This window comes from Polistes canadensis, unplaced genomic scaffold (assembly GCF_001313835.1).
Source record: "Polistes canadensis isolate GaletaPanama2010 unplaced genomic scaffold, ASM131383v1 scaffold_336, whole genome shotgun sequence".
In the NCBI taxonomy this organism is placed as follows: domain Eukaryota; kingdom Metazoa; phylum Arthropoda; class Insecta; order Hymenoptera; family Vespidae; genus Polistes; species Polistes canadensis.
In genome coordinates, this window is record NW_014569883.1 from 24,377 (window position 1) to 35,431 (window position 11,055).

At 42.8% G+C, this 11,055-nt stretch overlaps 1 protein-coding gene across 1 annotated transcript; it reads left to right on the top strand.

The window, feature by feature from the left end:
* The first annotated feature begins 961 nt into the window (after window positions 1-961).
* Window positions 962-10,842, top strand: LOC106791732 (homeobox protein B-H1-like). The gene is made up of 3 exons (XM_014757603.1): window positions 962-2,272; window positions 7,959-8,332; window positions 9,620-10,842. Exons 1-3 carry the CDS (start codon window positions 1,635-1,637, stop codon window positions 10,492-10,494), a joined length of 1,887 nt encoding a protein of 628 aa, XP_014613089.1. The 5' UTR covers window positions 962-1,634; the 3' UTR covers window positions 10,495-10,842.
* Window positions 10,843-11,055: the final 213 nt, after the last annotated feature.

Below are 11,055 nucleotides of genomic sequence, written 5' to 3' on the forward strand. Positions count from 1 at the left end.
ATCACACACACACACACACACACACACACATTTTTCAACCCCTCTGCGCGAGCTCACGAATCGTTCGCACTCTCGAGCCAGTCTCTCGCGTGCGCGGCTGGACGTTCGCTCGTGTGCGAACGTCGGAGCCCACATTGATGCGAACCTGCGGTTTCCTTCAACATTTTTCCTACCCCCTTTTTTTTATCCAACCGTTAGAGTAGTAACAATCGGCCATAGTACGTAACTCGTGCTATAATCAAACACACGTTCTATCATCTAGCTCTCGAGTAGTGCTGCAAGTTTCCTTACAGTTTCAATTGACTAACTAAAATTCATCTAGTTCTTCATTTTATTAATTCTGCATTATTATAGTTTACATATTATTTAGGAGAACAAATAGATAAATAGTCAGACGAATCGACGAACAGAAACGTTTCCTAAAGACGATATCGAGTCGATTAACGATTGAAGAAAAGCACCAAGAGAGAAGGAGAAAGTGTAAGAGAAATAGATAAAGATAGAAAGAGAGAGAGAGAGAGGGGGAGAGAATGTTGTCGCGGTTTTACGCGCGCGCTTATGCTCTCGCCTCTCTCGAATAGCTGAACGATACGAAAGAGAGAGAGAGAATTTCGAAGGTGGAGGAGGAGGAGGAGGAGGAGGAAGAGGAAAAGGAGAATATGTGGAGGGGGTAGTTTGCAAGGGTTGATAGTGTACATACAAGAGTGCGATAGAGTAAGAGGGTGGGAGAGGGGGGAGGTACGACAACAACGTCGAAAGCGACAACGACGAAAACGAGGAAAACGACTACGACTACGACTACGACTACGACTACGACTACGACGAGGACGTGGACGAAGACGACGTTGAAGAGGAGGAGGAAAAGGAGAAGGTGGAGGAGGAGACAGTGTCTAAAGCAACGTGACTCGTTGGTGGTAGTAGTAGTGGTGGTGGTGGTGGTGGTGGTGGTGGTGGTGGTGGTGGTGGTGGTGGTTCTACCGTTGGTGGTAACGTTACTACCAGTAGAGGGGGTCTCTCGAAGGGTGTTGGAGAAGAGGAGAAGGAGGGCCCTCGAAAGTGTCTCGTCGTCTCTCTCCTATCCTCCCGTCGTTCAGGGTATCGTTTACGAATGTCGCGCGATCGAGCGTTCCGCCGGCGATCTACGAGAAGCTGCTGCTGCTGCTGGTGCTGGTGCTGCTGCTGGTGCTGCTGCTGCTGCTGCTACTGCTGCTGGACGAACGCTTATCGTCCTCGCGTTTGCTCGTGGGAAAATCAACGAATACGCTGATTCCCGATAGATATTTTTTTTGTCGAATAATAGATAATAGAATCGCGTTTTAGAGTAATTAAAGATAAAACGAAATAAGAGGGAGAAAGGAATAAAGGAAGATAATAATAATACGCGCGTGACATGATACAAGAAGATAAAGTAATCATCATTGTGTCCGGTGATCATCTGGTAGTAATTACTACCTTGGACTTGAGATAAGTGATTGAGTAATACAGGAGAAACCAGTCGATCGTTCTTTCCTTTTTTTTTCCCCCCCTTTTTTTCTCTCTCTCTATCTATCTTTCTTTCTTTTTTTCTTTCTTTCTTTCTCTATTCGACGATAGACTTGGTAAAATATAATTCGTCGCGAAAAGTGTTTACGATAATGTCCGGCGAGACGGAGATCGAAGTGTCGGTCGTATCCGAGGAGGATCTCGAGCTCGAGGGCTCGCGAAGTAGTTCAACCCCTGCGGACTTGTTAATTCAAGATAAAAATGGAAAAGGTAGTTGCGGATTGGCGCTTGGTAATCATCATCGTCCGTTCAGCTTCGACGTTGGCAAGCCGGCCCTTAGGCCGGCTGGCAATCCCCAATACACGTCGTTCAGTATTCAAAGTATTCTTGGTAGATCGGTGTCACCAAGAAGCGATTCGACGTCTAACGTTTCCTCAACGGAAAGACGTTCGACCGATGTCGAGGTTGCATCCTCGCCCGTTTCCCCGCCCAGTTCTAGGACGAACAATCAAAGGATCCATCCGTCATGTGCTAGCCCACCTAGAATAAGCTCGCCTACTTCTCTGAAACAAGCCGTCGGTCATCAACGTGCATCGGCGAGCAATCAAGTAATCGAAAACAACTCGAGAAACGATGCTGCAAGCATCGGTGTTGGTTGTACAAGCCCACCTAGTCCTACCGTCGCAACAGCATATTCACCAACTACCAGTGATGCCACGACTAATTCCAATTTGGCTCATCAAACAGTCGATTTTGCCACCGTCGTTGAACATGGACACATGCTTCAAAGGTACGTACCATTTTTAGGTATATTCAAATATTAATAATTTTATTAGAGTTCACCAGTTAATTACTTTAGTTATTCCTCGGTCAAATTCGAATAAAATAATTTGAGTATCTCTCTAGGGTTCTACTATTCTCTAGCATTCTTCTTCTTCCTAGAGTCAGTATCAAATGAAAAAGAAATAATCAACTTTCTTCCTTTCCTTCTCTCGCGGGTAAAGGTAAAAACTTTAGTGGGCGTGATCGGTCTTCTTGGATCAAGACGCGCACACGTCGAGGGGTAACGAAATGGCTGGTTGACGTGGGTGATGGGTGGCTTCGAAGCAAACAGAAAAAAAAAAAAAAAGAGAGAGAGAGAGAGTTGTACGCGTGCGGTGAGGATTATATTATGTGGGAATGGACCGAAGGGGTCTTGGTAATGGGCCTATTAGGCTGTCTCATTTAATAACAACCGTAGCAACAACCACCCTCTTACATTACTTACGTTACTTAGGAGTGGCATAGGGTGCCGCGTATCGGATATATCTGCTTCGAACGAAACTAAACTGAAGGATATGCCATGCGCCACGAGGGGCCAGCAAAGAACAGAAAAAGAGAGAGAGAGAGAGAGAGAGAGTTGAGGGTTCGAGATGATTTTATCAGATTTACACCCCTCCAGATCGGCTCGTCCTACTACCCCTTCTCAACAACCCAACTACTCGAATTGCTTGTTTTCCAGCCGTTTACCATTTGATTAAGTTCCACTCACGGCTCGAAGGGCACGGACGTTCCTTCTTCTTCTACTTCTTCTACTTCTTCTTCTTCCCTTTCCCTTTCCCTTTCTCTCTTTTTCTCTTGTTAAAAGATCTAAATACTCTAAAGAACATTACGATATAGTTGAAGGGAAATGGGAGTAAGAAATCACTTAGATACCGTGTGCATAATGGATAGGCGGATGGAGCCGCCCACGGACGTAGTCAAAGTTAAGGAGCCTAAGATTCCCTTGAGAAAGGGCCATCCACTATCTCGTCCATTTCGTGAACGACGCCGACGCTTTAACGTCTTCTTCCGTCAAGAGGAAGCTAGGAGAAACTTTGAGAATTGATTTATTATTAAATTGAGATGCTCTAAGGAAGAGCCGCAATACACCTTCAAGGTCGTCTATCAGAACCAAAAGCGATTACTTTATTCATCGTATCGAAAGAGATCGATAGATCATCGTCGATCATCGTTTTAATATAAATTCCTGCGTTTATTGTCTTGAAACTGTATAATAAGATTGTTGTATTTTCTTTTTGTCGAAATATTCATTTGAAAAATCCTAATAACATCATAAAACTTTATAGTTTCTCTATCTATTATGGTTTCATCTTTTTTACGATTATTTCAATCTTATACGTGTACGTCGAATAGAGAGATAAATAGATAGAAAGAGATAGAGATAGAGATAGATATATAGAGAGAGAGAGAGAGAGAGTAGATATGGCGTCGGGTAGCAAAAGATGCGACTGAATAATCCGCGACAGAGTCAGGCTCGTTAATTACAGCGTCGATGAATGATTCGTTAATTAGAGTGGGATCGCGCTCGAACTTTCAAAGGAAGGCACGATAAAGCCTATTGTGTATGATCGCCCATTCGAGGGCGATACGGATGTTTCAACGTGGTGAACAAACGGGGATACGAGAACGGTACCTGGGAACGCGAACCGCGAATAATAATTGCGTCGAAACAGTCACCGATTCCCTTCGACGTTTGTTCCCTGTACCGGCAAATGACGCTTCGCTATATACACACGCCCACCCACCATACCACTATCTCAATCTATCTTTATTTCTCTCACTCTATCTCTATCTCTCTCTCTCTCTCTCTCTTTCTAGTTAACACACACATACACATAGACAGAATTTCTATCATCACTCTATATCTTTCGCGAACTCAAACTCAAAAGATCCCATAGTCGTCGTCCTCGTCCTCGTCGTCGTTTCATAAAACGTGACGCGCAACTCGTCGAGTAATTAGCGATCGAGTATTCTTTAATAACCAAAGAAAAAAAGTTACCTAACCTTAAATAGTGATACAAATAAACAAAATCAGATGAAGAAAAATGATAACAATGTTGCCGTTACCTGTACACGCTTAACCAAAGAAAACATTACTTGCATTGGTATACGTGCAACGATGATAATAATATAATGATTATAATTATTATAATATATATTGTGTAGATTTTTGTGGATACGTTAATTACAACAAATAATAAATGGGGGAAAGAAAAAGGAACAAAAAAGCTTCTCTTTTTTTCTATTAAAATTTATTCGTATTTTTTCGAATTGCTTTTAAGTACTTACATACGTGCACCACGTGTAGTACGATAAGATTACGTAGGGTACCACCTACATATGCATGAGGTTTCCCGCTTTTCTTCATCGTGTGTTAGAGAACCAAAGAGTAAAGAAGTTTGAATGAAATCAAGTATCGAACGAACACGAGAATTAATCCTTTCCACTTGGCCCTACTACTAACGCAACGAAGCCAAGCAAATGGATTTAGCTGTATGCATTGAAAGCCAATAACTTGACGTTGGGTCATCGTAATGACACTTTACAAGTGTCTTTCATCGCGAGGAACAAATCTTACTTTCATCGATCTTCCCAAGCCGAACTTGGGGGGGCTAACAATCGAAAGAAATTGACGATAAACAATAAGTTATTACATATAAGTAACTCTCCTATAAAACGGTAGATAAGTTCCTAAAAAATGTGTCATTTTCAAATAATTTAGTTTTATAAAAATGTTAAACAATTGTCATATTATTCTGTGCTGTAAAAGTACAGTGTTCTACAAAGATTTTTCGCAATTTCCTTATCGTATTGTAGAAGGGTTACATATATTAACCCCTTGGCCTACACGATATCTGCCAATTGTGCGAGCCATAATAAACAAGAGAGTCGTCGCGCGCCATGCCATTCTTCAACTGTTCAGCCCTATACCCGAACTGGCGCAAAATATATACTCACCACGAGTAGGACTCGTGGTTTTCGCTTATGGCACAAATTCTTTACCACGAGTCGGACTCGTGGTTATAGGCCAAGGGGTTAACAAATAGAAAACAACTGAAGGATCTAACGATAATTAAAAGAAAAATCTGTATCGATCCTAAATAGTTGGGATTAACAGGACGAGTACGATGCTTAAACGATGAACGTGCCGTGATCGACTTGTTTTTCCTCGTTGTATTCTTCCTAAACTACCCTCCTAGGCGGTGGTGTAACGGTAGACGACAAAACGTATCGTATTACTAGCGATCGTTAACCACGGCATAAAGAGTTTATATTCGAGAATGGCACTTACGTGCAGCTAACGTGCGTCAGGCAAAAGGTGGAATAATAATCGATATACGTGTACATGTAAAAAGGGAGGGGAGAATTATTTTCTATTCTCTTGTTGTAAGAAGAGAATAGAATCGTCCTATTCCTTTCTAGTCGTTAAATAACAAGGGGTAACAACATTATGCCGGTTACGTATGTACAAACTTCTTTCATATTTATATATATGAAACTACCGATTGTTCCCAGCTCATAATCGGACATTTCGTATTTTTTACCGAACCCATTATGATAAATCAAAACTTTCGTACATTTTTTTAATTAATATTTCACTCGCATTAAAAAGTTATTTTAAATTGCACTATCTGAAAACAATGCAATAAACGCGCGAACATTCGGTTCAACCTAATAATATTATGCACGTATATATATATATATATATATATATATATATATATATATTATAACAGTATATTTCGTAAAATAAGTTTCATTTTATACTGAATAAGATTATCGACAACACTTCGAATCTTGATAGAAATCTAAAAAGTAAAAAAGGAAATAGAATATATCGTAATGCGAGTCGTAGATCGATGCCAAAAAAGAAAAAAAGAAACAAAGAAGAATAACGTAAGACGATCGAAAAAGAGGCAACAACCAACGCCTAATGCTTTCCCTTCGAACTTTTTGGTGATACGTAAAGCCGCGGCAAAGAATTAAGCTGCAAAAAGGTGGAGCACGTTCCTCTCTCTTTCTCTTTCTCCCATTTTGTCTCTTTTTCTATCTATCTATCTCTCTTGTTCTATCTTCTATCCATCTCGAGAATAGAAGAAGAAGCACTGTGTTTGGTGTTTATACCTGCTCCTTAGAAAGGGTCGGTGGATGCTTACAAACAGGCGGTTGTCAGATTTCTTTTATCTTTCCCGGGGCATCTGTGTATAGGCCAGAAGCCTCTGGCGTTACGCTCCTCTTTTCGTGTTTCCTCCTCGTTCGGGTAGCTTGCGATGGTGGTCCTCCTCCTCCTCCTCCTCCTCCTCTTCTTTCCTTTTGGATTCCCCTCCTCGTTTCTCGAGTCGACGTCCTTACTGGAGGACGACTACGACGCGAAAAGAGAAAGAGAGATAGATTCGGTGAGATCCTTTAATCGTTTAATTACCCTCCACTGAGATATTCGATATCAAAAAGAGGAAAAGAGGATTAAGAGAAAAGTCAGAATTACTTTGAGTTAGACTACCTTATTCTGATAAGAGGAAATATTCATTCATTGGATCTCGTTACCTATCTCTTAATTATTCTAACAGATATTTAATATCGAAAGACAACGGTTTGGGGTTCATAAAACTAAACAATTATCTCATGCTTTAATGGAAAAGTAATTATCTATTTCTTTAACATTAATTTTATCAACGATTGCATTATTTATTATCCAATTGATTGTTGTTTGCATTAAATAGTAAAAAGAAAATTAAAATCGATAATTAGAGATCGTTTACGTTATAAATAAGGTACTAACATGGATCGTTGCTAAATTTAGTGTTAATGAAAATCAATGAAAATTATACTTTGACAGAATGAAGTAGCGGAAGAGAAAGAATAAGAATAAGAATAAGAGAACATCGAAACGAGATCGGATCCGTTCACATCGCAGACGGACAGACTGTTCGCTTCCCTCTAGCAGGGAGGAACACAGGGGAAAGTAGTAGGGCTTCTGAAGCCTCAGTGTCTATACCTACCACCTTCCGAGTAGTGACCGTGCTGAAACGTCTATCCATCTATCCAGTTCTATCTACCTACCTACCTACATTTTTGCTGATCTAGGAGACCCCAAATCATCAAACTAAAGCATTCACTTATCTCTCTCTCTCTCTCTCTCTCTCTCTTTCTTCATTTTGTCGAAATTGACATGTTTAAAATCGGAAGAGAGAAGTGTTTTCTAATTCCCTTATTCATTTGCTACGTTTCCCATTCTTCAAATCCGTTAACGACGATCAAATTTTCTCGCTCGAGTATTACGATGAGTACCTGTTGTTATGCGACACAGGGATAAGCGAGAATCGGATAATACTCTAAACAGGTCTCTTCTCCCCCTCTTGTTCTCTTCCTCTCTCTTTCTCTGTCTCTGTCTCCTCCCCTTCAGGTATACTCTCTCAAACAGCGTGATCTCTTCTCGAAGAAAGAGGAAGAAGATGGATATAGGGAATGATGGAAAAAGAGAGCGAGGCTTTAGCTTTAAGCGGATTTTTCCTCTTAACGATCCACGTCGCCAGTTTTCGAATTCCTAACGGTGAAAAAAAGAAATAACACGTATTTCCATTTATATCTCCGATTACATAGTAAAAAGTAAAATAGCGGAACTCTTGTTTTGTTCACCCTATTCTCGTTAATAGATTGGGACTGATGTCTACCCTGATAAGCGCCCGATATCCAGTCGGTGTTTTCTTCCCGCCGTTGCAACATCTTCATCAGCATCCGCAACAACAGCAACACCAACAGCAACAACAACAACAGCAACATCATTCCCGTTTAGCTACGGTTTCATCAGCGTTGAGTAACGCTGTTCAAGTTGCTGGACAAACCGCGGATATCAATGAGGTAACAGCCGAAGCTAGCATCAGAGGAGTACTTCCTGGTGGGCCAGCAGCTTGGCCATTTCCATGGAGGCCTGCTCACGGATTGCAAACACTCGAACATCCGTCGCCAGGCGACGTTGTTGGTGCTCTCAGTCGTGTCAGCCCAGCTTCCGCATCCTTTCCTCAAAAGGGTGAGTCTAACTGCGACTTAAATTCTACCTTGACAATCCTATTTGACAAGAGGAGGAGTTTAAGGAGAAACGTTAGGGCCTATTAGTTACCGGATTTAGATCGATTTCAGATAATAATTTGGCTATTCTTTCGGATAATCGTTAAGTGCGTCGCGATCGATAACGAACACATCTGAGGAAAAACGACTCTAATAATAGAAATATCTGAAAGAAATGTCTATCGGGGGTCCATTTAGTTTGAAATCTTGGTCCTACGTGATCTATATATATATATATATACATTGAATACTTGCCATTTAGAAAATTTGTCTATAATACTTACAAATCTGGACTTAATTATAATAGAGCAGGCATTGTATTTTCGGATTACTAGTTGAAATAGTATTCGTGTTTAGTCAAATTCTGTCCGTTCGGGGGTTCATGTATTGAATGTATTTTATCATTATTGGTAATTGACGAACGGAGAATAAGGATGAGAAAGAGTTTTTAGGGAAAGACGGTTGAAGGGAAAGGCAAGTGGGGTATACATACACATATTTATAGGCGAGAACGTGTACGACGATGACGAGTACGGCTTCCAGGGCTTCCGCCGCGACAAACCAACGACGATCGCCTTACCCGACGATCGTTTTCCTCTTGCCACTTCGTTCTATTCTCATTTTGGGATCCCTCAAATGTTGTCTCCGTTCTATTTCGTCTAACGATTCAAACGCGACCGCGAGATTGATTAAACAAACCTTAGCCCCAATATATATATATATATATATATATATATATATATATAGATGTTATAAATTTGTCGATTATCAAATGCACGGGGAAAGAGAGAGAGAGAGAGAGAGAGAGAGAGAGTCATTCTCTCTGTCTGTCCATCTCTCTAACTAATACTCGTCGATCGAACGATTATCACGAGCGAGCTGAAATGCACTAGAGACGAAACGCATTTACTCGGATACTTGATCTAGCTAGGCCAATTAAGTTCGATGGGAATAAATAGAATATTAATTGACGGACTACCCAATCGAGTAAATAATCAATGTGGCTAGCTGCACCGATAACTGTTAGATTACCGTGAATTCGCGTACGCGAGTAGTTGTTGGCATTTTGGAATAAGGAATAATCGGTTAAAATAAATAAATAAAAGCAAGGAAGGAAGCTGATAGGAGGATGTATAGATTAGGATAGGAGAATACGGTTATATAAAGAGGTATCATAATAGATCGCGAAGAATAATCGATAAACGGAATAAATAAATAAATCGAGGATGAAAACGTTGTGTGCGAGCAGACGAGCTGGAGGACGAGAACGTCGAGGACCGGCTGCACCGGACGAGAAGTTCATCGAGCGGGGACGAGGCTCACGACGAGTTGGCCGACGGGGACGATTGCCAAGATGGCGACGGCGACGGCGACTCGACGAATGCAGGATTGCACGGTGGCGTGGGCGGCGGTGGGTCGGCCGGTGGTGGAGGGGTTGGTGGCGGAGGAGGTGGCGGTGGAGGTGGTGGCGGGGGTACCGGTGCTCAGAGTAACGGAGTGCAAGTGGGCCTAGACTCGCGGGATTCCGGTAGCATAAAGCGGAAGAAGAAGACGCGCACGGTGTTCTCGCGATCGCAGGTCTTCCAATTGGAATCGACGTTCGACATGAAACGTTATCTCTCCTCCTCGGAACGGGCAGGGCTAGCCGCGTCCCTGAGATTAACGGAGACTCAGGTGAAGATCTGGTTCCAGAATCGTCGGAACAAGTGGAAAAGACAATTGGCAGCCGAATTGGAGGCCGCCAATATGGCGCATGCTGCACAGAGACTGGTCAGGGTACCGATATTGTATCACGAAGCATCTGCGGGCAGCGCTACCTCGGCTGGGGTATCGGTATCGGTCGCGGCACCACCTCAACCACCCACGGCACCGTCCTCGGCCGTTTCCTCGGTGCTCTCCCATTCCGTCGGGGTTGGCGTTGGCGTAGGAGTCGGCACTTCCTGTGCCCAAGTGGTCGGTCAAACGGCCCAACCGATCTTCTACTCTCATCACCATCAACACCATCATCATCACCCGACTCACGTCCAGCCCCATGCCCTTTTACCCCACCAAGTGCATCCCCAACCGCCCCCGCCACCCCCGCCACCGCCCAACGGGCAACCAACCCAATCCTCCTCGCAATAACACCGTCCGCTATTCTGCCCGATTGCGATCGTCTTCGACCGGCAGCACCAGCAACAACAACCTAAGGGAATCACCTTGAGAAACGACCACGACCACGACGACGACCACCACCAACGCCTCAGGAAGGAGAATCGAGAGGAAGGGGTGGAAATAAGGGATGTGGACGAACACCAGGAGGAGGAGGACGTTCTCTCGGTGTCAATCGACGATGCTCGTCCTTCCGACGTAGATCTCGATGTTGGATGAGCCTGATCATTATGCATCATAAAAGAATGGACTTTCTCCCCCTCTCTCTCTCTTTCTCTCTCACCCTCGTTAACTCTCTCTCTCTCTCTTTCTCTCTCTCATTCTCTCGGATTCTTGCAATCTATCTATTTCTTTCTTTATTTCTTCTCTTTCTCTTAGTTTACTTTCTTTGCTTCGCGGGCTCGGGACTTTTCGTGCAAATGTCGGATTCGAAGAATTCTTTCGACGTCCTCGAGAGAAATAAAAAGAGAGATAGATAGATAGAGAGAGAGAGAGAGAGAGAGAGAGAGAGAGAGAGAGAGACACATCGGGGAA

Coding starts and splice junctions, on each gene's coding strand:
- LOC106791732 (XM_014757603.1), top strand. CDS start 1,635: ATGTCCGGCGAGACGGAGATCGAAGTGTCGGTCGTATCCGAGGAGGAT. Junction 2,273..7,958: donor CATGGACACATGCTTCAAAG/GTACGTACCATT, acceptor TCTCGTTAATAG/ATTGGGACTGATGTCTACCC. Junction 8,333..9,619: donor CGCATCCTTTCCTCAAAAGG/GTGAGTCTAACT, acceptor GTGTGCGAGCAG/ACGAGCTGGAGGACGAGAAC.